This window comes from Salmo salar, chromosome 21 (genome assembly GCF_965601325.2).
Source record: "Salmo salar chromosome 21, fSalSal1, whole genome shotgun sequence".
Lineage (NCBI taxonomy): Eukaryota > Metazoa > Chordata > Actinopteri > Salmoniformes > Salmonidae > Salmo > Salmo salar.
Genome location: NC_138311.1, coordinates 59,531,420 through 59,551,856, shown reverse-complemented (window position 1 = coordinate 59,551,856; position 20,437 = coordinate 59,531,420). Strand labels below are relative to the sequence as shown.

General features: G+C 43.5%; 1 protein-coding gene across 1 annotated transcript; it reads left to right on the top strand.

Annotated features, from left to right (window-relative positions):
* The first annotated feature begins 1,359 nt into the window (after positions 1 to 1,359).
* On the top strand, positions 1,360 to 19,397 carry LOC145862589 (transient receptor potential cation channel subfamily M member 2). Its single transcript, XM_082967278.1, has 5 exons — positions 1,360 to 1,475; positions 2,785 to 2,917; positions 13,658 to 13,829; positions 18,553 to 18,733; positions 19,155 to 19,397. Exons 1-5 carry the CDS (start codon positions 1,402 to 1,404, stop codon positions 19,345 to 19,347), a joined length of 753 nt encoding a protein of 250 aa, XP_082823404.1. The 5' UTR covers positions 1,360 to 1,401; the 3' UTR covers positions 19,348 to 19,397.
* The last annotated feature ends 1,040 nt before the right edge of the window (positions 19,398 to 20,437 follow it).

Here is a 20,437-nt window from a genome sequence, read left to right as displayed (position 1 = left end):
TCCCTCTGGGTCTGAAGCCGTTGACAGTCTCCACCCGGCTGGTCAGCCTCTTCACCTCTCCTCAGGTAAACCCTTACCCGACCCCTCACCCTTGATCTCTGTTGACCTCTCCCCAGGGGAAGTTCTGCTGTTGTTTTTAACCCTTACCCGACCCCTCACCCTTGATCTCTGTTGACCTCTCCCCAGGGGAAGTTCTGCTGTTGTTTTTAACCCTTACCTGACCCCTCACCACTAACCTATGTTGATCTCTCCCCAGGTAAAGTTCAACTGTTGCTGTTAACCCTTACCTGACCCCTAACCTCTGTTGACCTCTCCCCATACAGGTGAAGTTCTACTGGAACATTTTGTCCTACTTCAGCTTCCTGCTGCTGTTCTCTGTGGTGCTGATGATCGACTTCCAGGCCACGCCCTCCTGGAGGGAGGGGCTTCTCTATGTCTGGCTCATCTCATTGGTCTGTGAGGAGGTCCGACAGGTGAGACACCTTGTCCTGTGCACACACACACACACACACACATACACACACACATCCTATTCTACTTAAAGTCAAAATAGATTGGCCAAACGAGTATGACGTTAGAAGAGGCGGTGACCCGATCCTGTAGGTTCATGCTCTACAACATTCGCAGAGTACGACCCTGCCTCACACAGGAAGCGGCGCAGGTCCTAATCCAGGCACTTGTCATCTCCCGTCTGGATTACTGCAACTCGCTGTTGGCTGGGCTCCCTGCCTGTGCCATTAAACCCCTACAACTCATCCAGAACGCCGCAGCCCGTCTGGTGTTCAACCTTCCCAAGTTCTCTCACGTCACCCCGCTCCTCCGCTCTCTCCACTGGCTTCCAGTTGAAGCTCGCATCCGCTACAAGACCATGGTGCTTGCCTACGGAGCTGTGAGGGGAACGGCACCTCCGTACCTTCAGGCTCTGATCAGGCCCTACACCCAAACAAGGGCACTGCGTTCATCCACCTCTGGCCTGCTCGCCTCCCTACCTCTGAGGAAGCACAGTTCCCGCTCAGCCCAGTCAAAACTGTTCGCTGCTCTGGCACCCCAATGGTGGAACAAGCTCCCTCACGACGCCAGGACAGCGGAGTCAATCACCACCTTCCGGAGACACCTGAAACCCCACCTCTTTAAGGAATACCTAGGATAGGATAAAGTAATCCTTCTAACCCCCCCCCCCCCCTCCCCTAAAAGATTTAGATGCACTATTGTAAAGTGGTTGTTCCACTGGATATTATAAGGTGAATGCACCAATCTGTAAGTCGCTCTGGATAAGAGCGTCTGCTAAATGACTTAAATGTAAATGTAAGATGGATGTGTCTACAGTATTAACTATGTGTGTGTTTTTGCCCTCAGCTGTTCCATGACCCAGATGGGTTTGGGTTCCGTAAGAAGGCTGATATGTACATTAATGACATGTGGAACATTCTAGACTTTCTGTCCATCCTGCTGTTCATCATCGGCCTGGCCTTCAGGTGAGCTGCCTCCTCTTCCTCATTTTCTTCTTCCTCTCACGCTCGCTAGCGTTAAAGATGGACTCCGCTGTAGGGAACGCTAGTTAGCGTTAAAGATAGACTCTGCTGTAGGGAACGCCAGTTAGCGTTAAATATGGACTCTGCTGTAGGGAACGCTAGTTAGCGTTAAAGATAGACTCTGCTGTAGGGAACGCTAGTTAGCGTTAAAGATAGACTCTGCTGTAGGGAACGCTAGCTAACGTTAAAGATGGACTCTGCTGTAGGGAACGCTAGTTAGCGTTAAAGATAGACTCTGCTGTAGGGAACGCTAGCTAACGTTAAAGATGGACTCCGCTGTAGGGAACGCTAGTTAGCGTTAAATATGGACTCCGCTGTAGGGAACGCTAGTTAGCGTTAAATATGGACTCCGCTGTAGGGAACGCTAGCTAACGTTAAAGATAGACTCCGCTGTAGGGAACGCTAGTTAGCGTTAAAGATAGACTCCGCTGTAGGGAACGCTAGTTAGCGTTAAAGATGGCTACCTGGACTGCGCTGTGGGGAACGCTAGTTAGCGTTAAAGATGGACTCCACTGTAGGGAACGCTAGTTAGCGTTAAAGATAGACTCCGCTGTAGGGAACGCCAGTTAGCGTTAAAGATAGACTCCGCTGTAGGGAACGCTAGTTAGCGTTAAAGATGGACTCCGCTGTAGGGAACGCTCGCTAGCGTTAAAGATGGACTCCGCTGTAGGGAACGCTCGCTAGCGTTAAAGATGGACTCCGCTGTAGGGAACGCTAGTTAGCGTTAAAGATAGACTCTGCTGTAGGGAACGCCAGTTAGCGTTAAATATGGACTCTGCTGTAGGGAACGCTAGCTAACGTTAAAGATGGACTCCGCTGTAGGGAACGCTAGTTAGCGTTAAAGATGGCTACCTGGACTGCGCTGTGGGGAACGCTAGTTAGCGTTAAAGATGGACTCCGCTGTAGGGAACGCTAGTTAGCGTTAAAGATAGACTCCGCTGTAGGGAACGCTAGTTAGCGTTAAAGATAGACTCCGTTGTAGGGAACGCTAGTTAGCGTTAAAGATAGACTCCGCTGTAGGGAACGCTAGTTAGCGTTAAAGCTGGACTGCGCTGTGGGGAAACAGCTTCATATGCTGTAGTTCGCGCAGTAGAAATGTAACACAGCAAATGGCCGTGGCAGTTTCACCATTAATGATTCCAGCGTTAATGTTTTTTTATCCGGCCGTGCAAATACTGCCCCCTGTCCCCAACAGGTTAATGTCTATCACGAGAGATGATCTCATACGATCTACTGTATATTTCACTTGCAGACTGACCACCAGGCTGTTCTACGCAGGGAAGGTCATCCTGTGTATCGACTTCATCATCTTCTGTCTTCGTCTCATGGCCATCTTCATCGTCAGTAAAACTCTGGGCCCCAAGATCATCATCGTCAGGAGAATGGTAAGAGGGTGGATTGATACAGATTAACTTCATGTTATTGTGTCTAGACTATTGTGAGCCACTTAACTGTAGTCGTGTAAAAATGTCGAATATCAACAAACTACGTTAGGCTTTATAAAGCTAACACAAGTTATGTGAATATATGATATGGTTCATAATGCATTGAAATGAATAAACTAGCTTGCGAGTCTCAGCATCACTACTCTTTACTTCAATTACACACGTTCTAAGATACTTTATGTCATTATTACAAAAAGTCTACAGTGTCTATCAACTAAATAAGATGTACTTGTTTATACATGTTTTTAAGAATAATTTCACAAAGTGAAAACTATCTGCATCTAACACAAAGGAGGCTTGTTTACAAGTTCTCCAAGTAGCAGAGAATTCACTGCCCTTTCAAATAGTTACCACAGCCACAAAGTCAAAATCAGCTATTCCTTAAAAATTCATGAAAACCAAAAAAATGAGCTTTTTGTTCTTAGTCTAAGGCTACGGCATAAGGTTAGCAGGGGGGTTTTTGTGGGGGGGGTTTAGTATTTTTTTGTTGTATTTTTTTTCTTCTGAAATTAAACAGGGAGTCACATTAAGATTAAAAACTATTTTACAAGAGAGCTCTGTACACATTACAATAAAAACTGAATATTAAAACAACATACACATGGATAAAACAATAACATTATGCACAATAACAAAATAATTAATAATATAAAATAAACATTTAATAAAAGCAATTAAATTAAACTACATAGAGGTCCTCAATCAAGCATTTAAACTGCCTGAGAGACACCAGCACATCTAACTGCAGTGAACTCTGCAGATTGGTCCATAAATTTGGGTCAAAAAAACAAAACACCGATTTTCCCAAATCTGTGGAGACTGGAGGGATCTCTAGTGTTATCCATTCCTGAGGACGGGTTTGGTAATTTAGGATTCTTATCTTAATCAATGATGTTACATATAGAGGGAGTTTCTGTCAGGTTGCTTTGTAAATAAATAAAAGAAAGCTCTCTTCTTACAGACAGAAAGGTCCATCCCACATTTATATACAGACTACAATGATGAGTCCTAAAATTGTCCCCTGTGATAAAACGTAATGCTGAATGGTAGACTGCGTCAAAGGGTTTTAGGTTGCTGAATGCATGTAAACAATACCACCAAAATCCAATACAGGGAGAAGCGTGATTTGAACAATCTTTCTCCTATTTTTAATACTAACACGGAAACCAAACCGGCTGTGCGTGTGCGCCATCATGCGCCATCGTGCGTACATTTATTTTGTCCCCCCCACACCAAACACGATCACGACACGCAGGTTAAAATATCAAAGTAAACTCTGAACCAATTACATTAATTTGGGGACAAGTCGAAAAGCATTAAACATTTATGGCAATTTAGCTAGTTAGCTTGCACTTGCTAGCTAATTTGTCCTATTTAGCTAGCTTGCACTTGCTAGCTAATTTGTCCTATTTAGCTAGCTTGCACTTGCTAGCTAATTTGTCCTATTTAGCTAGCTTGCACTTGCTATCTAATTTGTCCTATTTAGCTAGCTTGCTGTTGCTATCTAATTTGTCCTATTTAGCTAGCTTGCACTTGCTATCTAATTTGTCCTATTTAGCTAGCTTGCACTTGCTAGCTAATTTGTCCTATTTAGCTAGCTTGCACTTGCTAGCTAATTTGTCCTATTTAGCTAGCTTGCACTTGCTAGCTAATTTGTCCTATTTAGCTAGCTTGCACTTGCTAGCTAATTTGTCCTATTTAGCTAGCTTGCACTTGCTAGCTAATTTGTCCTATTTAGCTAGCTTGCACTTGCTAGCTAATTTGTCCTATTTAGCTAGCTTGCACTTGCTAGCTAATTTGTCCTATTTAGCTAGCTTGCTGTTGCTATCTAATTTGTCCTATTTAGCTAGCTTGCTGTTGCTATCTAATTTGTCCTATTTAGCTAGCTTGCTATCTAATTTGTCCTATTTAGCTAGCTTGCTGTTGCTATCTAATTTGTCCTATTTAGCTAGCTTGCTATCTAATTTGTCCTATTTAGCTAGCTTGCTGTTGCTATCTAATTTGTCCTATTTAGCTAGCTTGCTGTTGCTATCTAATTTGTCCTATTTAGCTAGCTTGCTGTTGCTAGCTAATTTGTCCTGGGATATAAACATTAGGTTGTTATTTTACCTGAAATGCACAAGGTCCTCTACTCCGACAATTAATCCACACATAAAACGGTCAACCGAAGCGTTTCTAGTCATGTCTCCTCCTTCCAGGATTTTTCATCTTTGTCCTTGATTGGGGATTGGGGATTGGCATCTAAACTTTCATAGTATTACTACGATGACCGGCAACACAGTTCATCTTTCAATCCCCCATATGGGTATAACCAATGAGGAGACGGCATGTGGGTACCTGCTTCTATAAACCAATGAGGAGATGGGAGAGGCAGGACTTGCAGCGCGATCTGCGTCAGAAATAGAAAGGACATCTATTTTAGCCCTTGGCAAAGCAGACGCTCGTTGACGCGCGCGAGCAGTGTGGGTGCAATAATTGAATAACATAGATTTCTAAATTTATTTTGCAACGCTCGCGCACGTGACGCGTGCGGTGTAGTCAGGGTATAAGGCATGATTTATTTCGATATAAAAAAAAACAATCTTAGCTTTTTAGTCAGATGTTTTATATGCATTACAAAGGACAACTTGTCATCAGTCCAGACACCCAGGTTCTTATACTGAGAAACAAGTTCACATTGGGCTCCATGTATAGCACAGATATGCAGGTCCTCAGCGTCAACATTTCATGACCTAGAGAACAGCATGAGCTTGGTTTTACTTACATTTACACTAATTTAAGATCTGTAAGTGATTTCTGAATTGAATCAAGGTCATGCTGAAGTTCACGAATGACCTGCTGCACTGAGGCGGCACAGGAATACTAAACTGTGTCATCTGCATAGAGAGGGATGTTACAAGTATTAACAGTGTTTCCTGTCATTAATATACAAGGTGAACGATAATGGACACAAAATCGAACCCTGAGGAACACTTTTTTGAATCTCAAGAAATTCAGATTTAACCCCATCTATCCAGATGGCCTGAGTTCTGTCACTAAGATAATTCTGATTTAACCCCTGTCACGTCCTGGCCAGTAAAAGGGGTTATTTGTCATTGTAGTTGGTCAGGGCGTGGCAGGGGGTGTTTGTTTTGTGTGGTTGGGTATTGTGGGTTTAGGTTCTAGTTTTCTTATTTCTATGTTTATCTAGCTTTTCTAGTTCTATGTGAGTTTTGTCAATGACCTCCAATTAGAGGCAGCTGGTTGTTGTTGTCTCTAATTGGAGGCCATATTTAGTTGTGTTTGTTTTCCCTGGGTTTTGTGGGTGGTTGTTTCTGGTATAGTCTATGCAACTTACTGGACTGTTTTCATCGTTTGGTTTGTATTGATTAAGTGTTTTCTTTAATAAATCAGAGGATGAGCACTTTACCCGCTGCGTTTTGGTCCCCCTTCAACGACGAGTGTTACAACCCCCATCTATCCAGATGGCCTGAGTTCTGTCGCTGAGATAATTCAGATTTAACCCCATCTATCCAGATGGCCTGAGTTCTGTCGCTGAGATAATTCAGATTTAACCCCCATCTATCCAGATGGCCTGAGTTCTGTCGCTGAGATAATTCAGATTTAACCCCCATCTATCCAGATGGCCTGAGTTCTGTCGCTGAGATAATTCAGATTGAACCCCATCTATCCAGATGGCCTGAGTTCTGTCGCTGAGATAATTCAGATTTAACCCCATCTATCCAGATGGCCTGAGTTCTGTCGCTGAGATAATTCAGATTGAACCCCATCTATCCAGATGGCCTGAGTTCTGTCGCTGAGATAATTCAGATTTAACCCCCATCTATCCAGATGGCCTGAGTTCTGTCGCTGAGATAATTCAGATTGAACCCCATCTATCCAGATGGCCTGAGTTCTGTCGCTGAGATAATTCAGATTGAACCCCATCTATCCAGATGGCCTGAGTTCTGTCGCTGAGATAATTCAGATTGAACCCCCATCTATCCAGATGGCCTGAGTTCTGTCGCTGAGATAATTCAGATTGAACCCCATCTATCCAGATGGCCTGAGTTCTGTCGCTGAGATAGTTTTGAAACCTTAAACAGGCTGTATATCCCAGGCCTACTCTTGATAATTTCTTCAGCAAAACAGAATGATCAACAGTGTCGAATGCCTTCCTGATAACAATGTTAATATAACATGTGGGCTACTGATCCAGCAATAAAGGGTGCTGCACACTTCAGCAGACCAGGCTCCAAAGGATCAGCCCCTGGGGATTTTATTAATGTCTAATGTTAACAAAGCATCCCAGGACTTCTTTATCAGTGAATTTTCTAAAAACAAACTCCTGACCAGCATTTTTCAGAATCAATCAATAGATTTTCACCATCTATAGCCAAACTACTCTTTTCAAGAGCTGGCTTTGAAATACATTCAAATATAAAGCCTGCAGAGATAAAATGGTGAATATATGCATTAATGATATCAATTTTGTCAGAAATTGGGCCAGAATCTAAATTAATTTATTGTGGGAGAGAAGAGGAGATGCAACCCTTCAGTGATTTAACAGCTTTCCAGAAGGTAGCAGGGTTCCCTGTACATTCAGACAGTGTATTAACGCAATAATCTGATTTAGCTTTTTTAACTTGTTTTACACACAGATTTCTCAACCTCCTGAAAGACTGCCAGTCTGGGCCCGAGTCTGTAAATCTAGCTTTGGCCCAGGCAGCATCTCTGTTGTTAAGACTTCAAATAGCTATGGAATGAACCAAGGGCAAGACAATCTTTTTATTCTCCGTTTTTTAAAGGGAGCATATTTATCTACAAAACAATTGAAAACATCAAATCAAAGTTTATTTGTCACGCTGAATACAACAGGTGTAGTAGACCTCACAGTGAAATGCTGAATACAACAGGTGTAGTAGACCTTACAGTGAAATGCTGAATACAACAGGTGTAGTAGACCTCACAGTGAAATGCTGAATACAACAGGTGTAGTAGACCTCACAGTGAAATGCTGAATACAACAGGTGTAGTAGACCTCACAGTGAAATGCTGAATACAACAGGTGTAGTAGACCTTACAGTGAAATGCTGAATACAACAGGTGTAGTAGACCTTACAGTGAAATGCTGAATACAACAGGTGTAGTAGACCTCACAGTGAAATGCTGAATACAACAGGTGTAGTAGACCTCACAGTGAAATGCTGAATACAACAGGTGTAGTAGACCTCACAGTGAAATGCTGAATACAACAGGTGTAGTAGACCTCACAGTGAAATGCTGAATACAACAGGTGTAGTAGACCTTACAGTGAAATGCTGAATACAACAGGTGTAGTAGACCTTACAGTGAAATGCTGAATACAACAGGTGTAGTAGACCTCACAGTGAAATGCTGAATACAACAGGTGTAGTAGACCTCACAGTGAAATGCTGAATACAACAGGTGTAGTAGACCTTACAGTGAAATGCTGAATACAACAGGTGTAGTAGACCTCACAGTGAAATGCTGAATACAACAGGTGTAGTAGACCTCACAGTGAAATGCTGAATACAACAGGTGTAGTAGACCTTACAGTGAAATGCTGAATACAACAGGTGTAGTAGACCTCACAGTGAAATGTTTACTTACAGGCTCTAACCAACAGTGCAAAAAAGGTATTAGGTGAACAATAGGTAAGTAAAGAAATAAAACAACAGTAAAAAGACAGGATATATACAGTAGAGAGGCTATATACAGTAGAGAGGCTACATACAGTAGAGAGGCTATATACAGTAGAGAGGCTATATACAGTAGAGAGGCTATATACAGTAGAGAGGCTATATACAGTAGAGAGGCTATATACAGTAGAGGATATATACAGTAGAGAGGCTACATACAGTAGAGAGGCTATATACAGTAGAGAGGCTATATACAGTAGAGAGGCTATATACAGAAGAGAGGCTATATACAGTAGAGAGGCTATATACAGTAGAGAGGCTATATACAGTAGAGAGGCTATATACAGTAGAGAGGCTATATACAGTAGAGGCTATATACAGTAGAGGCTATATACAGTAGAGAGGCTATATACAGTAGAGAGGCTGTATACAGTAGAGAGGCTATATACTGTAGAGAGGCTATATACAGTAGAGAGGCTATATACAGTAGAGAGGCTGTATACAGTAGAGAGGCTATATACAGTAGAGAGGCTATATACAGTAGAGAGGCTATATACAGTAGAGAGGATATATACAGTAGAGAGGCTATATACAGTAGAGAGGCTATATACAGTAGAGAGGCTATAGACAGTAGTGAGGCTATATACAGTAGAGAGGCTATATACAGTAGAGAGGCTATATGCAGTAGCGAGGCTATATATAGTAGAGAGGCTATATACAGTAGAGAGGCTATATACAGTAGCGAGGCTATATACAGTAGAGAGGCTATATGCAGTAGAGAGGCTATATGCAGTAGAGAGGCTATATACAGTAGAGAGGCTATATACAGTAGAGAGGCTACATACAGACACCGGTTAGTCGGGCTGATTGAGGTAGTATGTACATGTAGATGTGGTTAAAGTGACTATGCATATATGATGAACAGAGAGTAGCAGCAGCGTAAAAGAGGGGGTGGTGGGCGGGACACAATGCAGATAGTCTGGTTAGCCATTTGATTACATATTCAGGAGTCTTATGGCTTGGGGGTAAAAACTGTTGAGAAGCCTTTTTGTCCTAGACTTGGCACTCCGGTACCACTTGCCATGCGGTAGTAGAGAGAAGAGTATATGACTGGGGTGGCTGGGGTTTTTTACAATTTCTAGGGCCTTCCTCTGACACCGCCTGGTATAGAGGTCCTGGATGGCAGGCAGCTCAGCCCCAGTGATGTACTGGGCCGTTCGCACTACCCTCTGTAGTGTCTTGCGGTCGGAGGCCAAGCAATTGCCGTACCAGGCAGTGATGCAACCAGTCAGGATGCTCTCGATGTTGCAGCTGTAGAACCTTTTGAGGATCTGAGGACCCATACCAAATCTTTTCAGTCTCCTGAGGGGGAATAGGTTTTGTCATGCCCTCTTCACGACTGTCTTGGTGTGTTTGGACCATGATAGTTTGTTGTTGATGTGGACACCAAGGAACTTAAAGCTCTCAACCTGCTCCACTACAGCCCCGTCGATGAGAACAGGGGCGTGCTCGGTTCTCCTTTTCCTGTAGTCCACAATCATCTCCTTAGTCTTGGTTACGTTGAGCGAGAGGTTGTTGTCCTGGCACCACACAGCCAGGTCTCTGACCTCCTCCCTATAGGCTGTCTCGTCGTTGTTGGTGATCAGGCCTACCACTGTTGTGTCGTCTGCAAGCTTAATGATGGTGTTGGAGTCGTGCGTGGCCGTGCAGTCGTGGGTGGACAGGGAGTACAGGAGGGGACTGAGCACGCACCCCTGAGGAGCTCCAGTGTTGAGGATCAGCGTGGCAGATGTGTTGCTACCTACCCTTACCACCTGGGGGCGGCCCATCAGGAAGTCCAGGATCCAGTTGCAGAGGGAGGTGTTTAGGACCATACTGTATTTATTTATCTTGCTCCTTTGCACCCCAGTATCTCTACTTGAACATTCATCTTCTGCACATCTACCATTCCAGTGTTTAATTGCTATACTGTAATTACTTCGCCACCATGGCCTATTTATTGCCTTACCTCCCTTATCCTACCTCATTTGCACACACTGTATATAGATTTTTCTACTGTATTATTGATTGTATGTTTGTTTTACTCCATGTGTAACTCTGTTGTTGTTTGTGTCGAACTGCTTTGCTTTATCTTGGCCAGGTCGCAGTTGTAAATTAGAATTTGTTCTCAACTAGCCTACCTGGTTAAATAAAGGTGAAATCAAATAAATAAAATATAGAGTACCAGTCAAAAGTTTGGACACACCTACTCATTCAAGGGTGTTTTCTTTGTTTGTACTATTTTCTACATTGTAGAATAATAGTGAAGACATCAAAACTATGAAATAACACATATGGAATCATGTAGTAACCAAAAAGTGTTAAACAAATCAAAATATATTTTATATTTGAGATTCATCAAAGTAGCCACCCTTTGCCTTGATGACAGCTTTGCACACTCTTGGCATTCTCTCAACCAGCTTCACCTGGAACGCTTTTCCAACAGTCTTGAAGGAGTTCCAACATATGCTGAGCACTTGTTGGCTGCTTTTCCTTCACTCTGTGGTCCAACTCATCCCAAACCATTTCAATTGGGTTGAGGTCAGGTGATTGTGGAGGCCAGGTCATCTGATGCAGCACTCCATCACTCTCCTTCTTGGTCAAACAGCCCTTACACCGCCTGGAGGTGTGTTAGGTCATTGTCCTGTTGAAAAACAAATGATAGTCCCACTAAGCGCAAACCAGATGGGATGGCATATCGCTGCAGAATGCTGAGATAGCCATGCTGGTTAAGTATGCCTTGAATTCTAAATAAATCACAGACAGTGTCACCAGCAAATCACCTCTACACCATCACACCTCCTCCTCCATGCTTCACGGTGGGAACCACACATGCAGAGATCATCCATTCACCTACTCTGCGTCTCACAAAGACACAGCGCTTGGAACCAAAAATCTCACATTTGGACTCATCAGACCAAAGGGCAGATTTCCACCCGTTTAATGTCCACTGCTCGTGTTTCTTGGCCCAAGCAAGTCTCTTCTTCTTATTGGTGGCCTTTAGTAGTGGTTTCTTTGCAGCAATTCGACCATGAAGGCCTGATTCACGCAGTCTCCTCTGAACAGTTGATGTTGAGATGTGTCTGTTACTTGAACTCTGTGAAGCATTTATTTGGGCTGCAATTTCTGAGGCTGGTAACTCTAATGAACTGATCCTCTGCAGCAGAGGGAACTCTGGGTCTTCCTTTCCTGTGGCGGTCCTCATGAGAGCCAGTTTCATCATAGCGCTTGATGGTTTTTGCGACTGCACTTGAAGAAACTTTCAAAGTTCTTGAAATCGGCCTGGACAATGCATTGATAAACCTTTGAGATATATATATATATAATATCCAGTGGTGTAAAGTACTTAAGTAAAAGTTCTTTAAAGTACTACTTATTATGTAGTTTTTTGGGGTATCTGTTCTTTACTTGACTATTTATATTTTTGACAACTTTTACTTCACTACATTCCTAAAGAAAATAATGTACTTTTTACTCCTTACATTTTCCCTGACACCCACAAGGACTCGTTACATTTTGAATGCTTAGCAGGAAAGGAAAATGGTCCAATTCACGTACTTATCAATTGAACATCCCTTGAACATCTCCGCCGGCTCTGATCTGGCAGAATCACTAAACACAAAAGCTTCCTATGTATTATTTCTGTGTGTTGGAGTGTCCCCCTGGCTATCCGTACATTTAAAAAACACAAACATTGTGTCGTCTGGTTTGCTTAATAAATAACTTGAAGTTATTTATACTTTTACTTTTGATACTTAAGCATATTTTAGCAATTCGATTTACTTTTCATACTTAAGTATATTTAAAATCAATTACTTTTACTCAAGTTGCATTTCACTTTTACTTTAGTAATTTTCTATTAAGGTTTATTTAGTTTTACTCAAGTATGACAGTTGGGTACTTTTTCCACCACTGATATTATCCATGTCTGTCACACCGTAGAGATCCTTATTATTCTCTATGTTTGGTTAGATCAGGGTGTGACTCGGGTGGGAAACTCTATGTTTTCTGTTTCTATGTTTTTGGGCCAGTGTGGTTCCCAATCAGAGGCAGCAGTTTATCGTTGTCTCTGATTGGAGATCATACTTAGGCAGCCTGTTTTCTTCCTGTGTTTGTGGGAGGTTGTTTTCTGTTTAGTGTCTGTACCTGACGGAAATGTGCGGTTTCGTTATTTTTGTTTGAGTGTGTTTATGAATAAAGTAATCATGAACACTTGCCACGCTGCGCCTTGGTCCACTTCAACTACCACATACGACGAGCGTTTCAATGTCCTTGTTTAGCCAAGAGAAACATAGAATATTACAGTTCTTCAGGTCCCGTTGATAGGATAGTCTCGAACGGAGTTCATCCAGTTTATTCTCCAGTGACTGTACGTTCACCAACAGGTCCGGAGGATGTAAGACGGGGGCTGCAGTGTCATCTTCTAGATGATTCTGAGTTTGGGCATGTAAAGTTCATATGTACACACTTTTTTTCTGAGATACATACTTTTTAATTTCCCGAACCCACTTCCTTGTTTAGCCCATTACTTGAGCTGGTCGTTCTTTGAAAATCCACAAAGAGTTGGAGGTTCTAGAATATGGTGATGGACTGAGAGATCAGCCAATAAAAAAAACATCTGTTTTGGCCGCTCCTGCCATAGACTGCCATAAACCAGGACGTTTTAACAGAGAGAGAGAGAGAGAGACAGCAGAGGTGTGTTCAGTACACGTGAACGTTTCCTACGCTGTTAAATGGTTTGTAGCGAACAACACGTGTTCCACAGAACGTTCCTGTACAACACAACCACTCCACGTTTTTTTTCAACTGGTCGTTCAGTAAAGCACCATTTGCGTTCAATTGGAACATTCCAGTATGTAAAAACGTACTGAATGCAGCCCTTAATAACAACATTTACGGCTCCTTTACTTGAATTTACATGGGGTCCCCCTCTTAAAGTTGACTGCTATGGACCATCATGTAGTATTAAATTACTTGTTATCTCTCTCCTCTCCTCCAGATGTTGGACATGTTCTTCTTCATGTTCCTGCTGAGTATCTGGGTGGTAGCATACGGCGTTGCTAAGCAGGGCGTCCTCATCCACAACGAGGACAGACTGGACTGGATCGTCCGGGGCGTCATCTACGAACCATACCTTATCATCTTCGGGAATATGCCCTCTAACATCGACAGTAAGTCAACTGATCAATCAATGAATCAAATCAAATGTATTTATAAAAGCCCTTCTTACATCAGCTGATGTCACAAAGTGCTGTACAGAAACCCAGCCTAAAACCCCAAACAGCAAGCAATGCAGGTGTAGAAGCACGGTGGCTAGGAAAAACTCCCTAGGAAGGCAGGAACCTAGGAAGAAACTCCACTCTCCTCCTCTCAATGCAGCTGTAGAAGCACGGTGGCTAGGAAAAACTCCCTAGAAAGGCAGGAACCTAGAAAGACACCTAGAGAGGAACCAGGCTCTGAGGGGTGGCTAGGAAAAACTCCCTAGAAATGGTCAAATTATGTGCAGATGAATAGGAACCGACCTCATCTAATGCAGCTGTCTTTCAATTTTTTTACTATGTCCTGTTTGAGTAGCCTGGTCCAGATGTGTTTGTGTTCCTTTCTGAGTCGCCTGGTCCAGATGTGTTTGTGTTCCTGTTTGAGTAGCCTGGTCCAGATGTGTTTGTGTTCCTGTTTGAGTAGCCTGGTCCAGATGTGTTTGTGTTCCTGTTTGAGTAGCCTGGTCCAGATGTGTTTGTGTTCCTGTTTGAGTAGCCTGGTCCAGATGTGTTTGTTCCTGTTTGAGTAGCCTGGTCAAGATGTGTTTGTGTTCCTGTTTGAGTAGCCTGGTCCAGATGTGTTTGTGTTCCTGTTTGAGTAGCCTGGTCCAGATGTGTGTGTGTGTTCCTTTCTGAGTAGCCTGGTCCAGATGTGTTTGTGTTCCTGTTTGAGTAGCCTGGTCCAGATGTGTTTGTGTTCCTGTTTGAGTAGCCTGGTCCAGATGTGTTTGTGTTCCTGTTTGAGTAGCCTGGTCCAGATGTGTTTGTTCCTGTTTGAGTAGCCTGGTCCAGATGTGTGTGTGCTCTTGCCAACTCCATTGCCAAACATGACAATTCCTTTAGAAGTTGGCAGGCGTGGCGTGGCTGGATGACTCTATGAACATAGAACTCAGTGGTTTCTCCATGCAGCGGTGCGATCGGACAAAGGATTCCTTGGGAAAGTCCAAAGGTGGAGGGAGGGTGTGCCTCTTCATAAACAACACCTGGTGCCCTGCTTCCAGTGTGAAGGAAATCTGGAGCTTTTGCCTGTAGACCCTTTTCTCTACCAAGAAAGTTCTCATCCTTAATTATCACGGCTGTCTACATCTCTCCACAAGCCAACACCACTTTGGCACTCAACGAACTGTATGGGGCCATAAACAAACAAGGCACCTCTCACCCAGAGGCAGCATTTCTGGTGGGCGGAGACTTAAAACCATTCTACTCATTTTTACTAACGTCTCCTGCAACACTAGACCACTTTTATTCTACCCACAGAATTGCATACAAGGCCTTCCCTCCTCCCACCAGTAAGCCAGTGACACAGCCCCTGTAATAGGGTTAGAGGCAGAGAATCCCAGTGGAAAGAGGGGAACCGGCAAGGCAGAGACAGCAAGGGCGGTTCGTTGCTCCAGCCTTTCCGTTCACCTTCACACTCCTGGGCCAGACTATACTTAATCATAGGACCTACTGAAGAGATAAGTCTTCAGTAAAGACTTAAAGGTTGAGACCGAGTCTGCGTCTCTCACATGGATAGGCAGACCATTCCATAAAAATGGAGCTCTATAGGAGAAAGCCCTGCCTCCAGCTGTTTGCTTAGAAATTCTAGGGACAATTAGGAGGCCTGCGTCTTGTGACCATAGTGTACGTGTAGGTATGTACGGCAGGACCAAATCGGAAAGATAGGTAGGAGCAAGCCCATGTAATGCTTTGTAGGTTAGCAGTAAAACCTTGAAATCAGCCCTTGCCTTAACCTCTCTAGGGTCGGCGGGACGAAATCGTCCCACCTACGTAACAGCCAGTGGAATCCTGTGGCGCGTTATTCAAATACCTTAGAAATGCTATTACTTCAATTTCTCAAACATATGACTATTTTACACCATTTTAAAGACAAGACTCTCGTTAACATATAATGTCACATAAACCCAAACCACAGCTAAATGCAGCACTAACCTTTGATCTTCATCAGATGACACACCTAGGACATTATGTTATACAATACATGCATGTTTTGTTCAATCAAGTTCATATTTATATCAAAAACCAGCTTTTTACATTAGCATGTGACGTTCAGAACTAGCATACCCCCCGCAAACTTCCGGTGAATTTACTAAACATTTACTAAATTACTCACGATAAACGTTCACAAAAATCATAACAATTATTTTAAGAATTATAGATACAGAACTCCTCTATGCACTCGATATGTCCGATTTTAAAATAGCTTTTCGGTGAAAGCACATTTTGCAATATTCTCAGTAGATAGCCCGGCATCACAGGGCTAGCTATTTAGACACCCAGCAAGTTTAGCACTCACCAAAGTCAGATTTACTATAAGAAAAATGTTATTACCTTTGGTGTTCTTCGTCAGAATGCACTCCCAGGACTTCTACTTCAATAACAAATGTTGGTTTGGTCCCAAATAATCCATAGTTATATCCAAATAGCGGCGTTTTGTTCGTGCGTTCAAGACACTATCCGAAAGGGTAAATAAGGGTTACGAGCACGACGCATTTCATGACAAAAAATTCTAAATATTCCATTACCGTACTTCGAAGCATGTCAACCGCTGTTTAAAATCAATTTTTATGCAATTTTTCTCGTAAAAAAAGCGATAATATTCCGACCGGGAATCTGCGTTTAGGTAAAAAGACGAAAGAAAATAAAGCATGGGGTCGACTCGTGCACGCGCCTAAGCCCATTGTCCTCTGATCGGCCACTTGCCAAAAGCGCTAATGTGTTTCAGCCTGGGGCTGGAATTACATCATTCAGCGTTTTCCCGCCTTCTGAGAGCCTATGGGAGCCGTAGGAAGTGTCACGTTACAGCAAAGATCCTCAGTCTTCAATAAACAGAGGCAAGAAGCTCAAGGAATGGTCAGACAGGGCACTTCCTGTAAGGAATCTTCTCAGGTTTTTGCCTGCCATATGAGTTCTGTTATACTCACAGACACCATTCAAACAGTTTTAGAAACTTTAGGGTGTTTTCTATCCAAAGCCAATAATTATATGCATATTCTAGTTACTGGGCAGGAGTAGTAACCATATTAAATCGGGTACGTTTTTTATCCGGCCGTGCAAATACTGCCCCCTATCCCCAACAGGTTAACAGGAAGCCAGTGTAGGGAGGCTAGCACTGGAGTAATATGATCAAATTTTATATAGTTATGAACTTGAAAATGTATTAATAAACCAATTAGGCACATTTCGGCAGTCTTGATACAACATTTTGAACAGATATACAATGGTTCATTGGATCAGTCTAAAACTTTGCAAATACAATGCTGCCATCTAGTAGCCACAATCTAAATTGCACCTCTCTTGGAATAATACATTGTAGCCTTTCTCTTGCATTTCAAAGATGATGAAAAAAGTAACACATGTTTTTTGGTTTGTATTGTCTTTTACCAAATCTAGTTTGTTATATTCTCGTAATTTCACATTTCCAAACAAACTTCAAAGTGTTTCCTTTCAAATGATATCAAGAATATGCATATCCTTGATTCAGGGCCTGAGCTACAGGCAGTTAGATTTGGGTACGTAATTTTAGGCAAAAAAAAATGAAAAAGGGTCCGATCCTTAAGAGGATTTTAGGATAATTCTGAATGAATCATGAATAATGATGAGTGAGAACGTTAGAGGCATAAATATCATACCCCCCAAAAATGCTAACTTCCCCTGTTATTGTAATAGTGAGAGGTTAGCATGTCTTGGAGGAATGATATAAAATGCTAACCTCCCCTGTTATTGTAATGGTGAGAGGTTAGCATGTCTTGGGGGGTATGATATAAAATGCTAACCTCCCCTGTTATTGTAATGGTGAGAGGTTAGCATGTCTTGGGGTTATGATATAAAATGCTAACTTCCCCTGTTATTGTAATGGTGAGAGGTTAGCATGTCTTGGGGGTATGATATAAAATGCTAACCTCCCCTGTTATTGTAATGGTGAGAGGTTACCATGTCTTGGGGTTATGATATAAAATGCTAACCTCCCCTGTTATTGTAATGGTGAGAGGTTAGCATGTCTTGGGGGTATGATATAAAATGCTAACCTCCCCTGTTATTGTAATGGTGAGAGGTTAGCATGTCTTGGGGTTATGATATAAAATGCTAACCTCCCCTGTTATTGTAATGGTGAGAGGTTAGCATGTCTTGGGGGTATGATATAAAATGCTAACCTCCCCTGTTATTGTAATGGTGAGAGGTTAGCATGTCTTGGGGGGTATGATATAAAATGCTAACCTCCCCTGTTATTGTAATGGTGAGAGGTTAGCATGTCTTGGGGGTATGATATAAAATGCTAACCTCCCCTGTTATTGTAATGGTGAGAGGTTAGCATGTCTTGGGGGTTATGATATAAAATGCTAACCTCCCCTGTTATTGTAATGGTGAGAGGTTAGCATGTCTTGGGGTTATGATATAAAATACTAACCTCCCTTGTTATTGTAATGGTGAGAGGTTAGCATGTCTTGAAGGTATGATATAAAATGCTAACCACCCCTGTTATTCTAATGGTGAGAGGTTAGCATGCCTTTGGGGTATGATATTTGTGCGTCTGTAACTTTCTGGTGACAAATAAAAGTTGATTTGAGGAGAGACGAAACAGACTGGCACCCTTGATCGATGTAACTGATCCCAGTTGGTCCTTTTTCTGCTTCAGATGCCCTGTTTGACATAAAGGCCTGCAGTGTAAATGGTACAGAGCCTCGAAAGCCGAAATGTCCTATTCTTAACGAGGACAAGAGGCCTGCATTCCCTGAGTGGCTGACTATAATCCTACTGTGTGTCTACCTGCTGTTTGCCAACATACTGCTGCTCAACCTGCTCATAGCAATCTTCAAGTAGGTTCCAATCCTCAATAGAGCAATCAAACGATCAATCCATCCATCCACTCATCCATCCATCCATCCACTCATCCACTCCTCCCTCCATCCCATCCACTCATCCACCCCTCCACACACTCACTCATCCATCCACTCATCCATCCACCCCTCCACACACTCATCCATCCAGCCATCCATCTATCCATCCATCCACTCATCCATCCACACACTCATCCACACACCCATCCACCCCGCCCTCCCTCCCTCCCTCCCTCCCTCCCTCCCTCCCTCCCTCCCTCCCTCCCTCCCTCCCTCTCTCCCTCCCTCCCTCCCTCCCTCCCTCCCTCCCTCCCTCCATCCATCCATCCATCCTGTCTATCATCTGCACTATTGTCTGTGTTTCACTCTTCTTCCTCTTCCTCTCCCTCTTCCTCTCCAGCTATACTTTCCAGGAGGTTCAGGATAACACAGACACCATCTGGAAATTCCAGCGTTATGAACTGATCAAGGAGTACCACAGTCGGCCCGCTGCCCCCCCTCCATTCATCCTCCTCTCCCACATCTTCCTCTTCATCAGACGCATAGTGCTGCAGAGACCCCCCAATAGTTACAGAGCCTTCAGTGAGTCCTGAAATATATAAAACCCAAATGAAGCCTAGTCCTGGACTCAAAGTCACTTTCAATGTAGATTATCAATTGAACATGCTTTTTTTAGTGCAAGACAAGGCTTCGTCTGTGTCCAGGAAACCTGCCTTCAAACTGGTAACCTGATTAGCTGTGTATTCTACTTCATATGGTCTCTCCTCCTCTCCTCTTCACTCTCCTCCACTTCACTCTCCTCCTCTTCACTCTTTCCTCTCCTTGCTCCTCTCCTCACTCCTCTCCACTCTACTCCTCCCTCTTCCCCACTCTCTACTCTCCACTCTCCTCCTCTCCTCACTCCTCTCCACTCTACTCCTCCCTCTTCCCCACTCTCTACTCTCCACTCTCCTCCTCTCCTCACTCCTCTCCACTCTACTCCTCCCTCTTCCCCACTCTCTACTCTCCACTCTCCTCCTCTCCTCACTCCTCTCCACTCTCCTCCTCTCCTCTCTCCTCTCCTCTTCACTGTCCTCATCTCTTCTCTCCACCTCTCCTCTTCACCTTCCTACTCTCCTCTTCTCTCCTCCTCTCCACTTCTCTCCTCCTCTCCTCTTCTCTCCTCCTCTCCACTTCTCTCCTCCTCTCCTCTTCTCCTCTTCAATCTTCTCCTCTCCTCTCCACTCCCCCTTCACTTCACTCTCCTTCTCTCCACTCTTCTCGTCTCTTCTCCACTCTCCACTCTCTCCTCTCCTCACTCCTCTCCACTCTCCTCCTCTCCTCTCCACTCTCCTTTCCTCTTGACTCTCCTCTCTCCTCATCTCCATTCTCCCCCTGTCTTCTCCACTCTCCTCATCTCCTCTCTTCTCTCCACTCTCCTCCTCTCTTCTCCACTCTCCTCCACTCCTCTCCTCTCTTCATCTCCACTCTCTTCCTCTCCTCTCAACTCTCCTCCACTCCTCTCCTCTCTCATCTCCTCTCTTCTCCTCTCTCCTCTCCACTCTCCTCCTCTCCTCACTCCTCTCCACTCTTCTCCTCACCTTTCCTCTCCACTCTCCACTATCCTCTCCACTCTCCTCTCTTCTTCAATCTCCTCATCTCCTTTTCACTGTCCTCATCTCTTCTCTCCACCTCTCCTCTTCA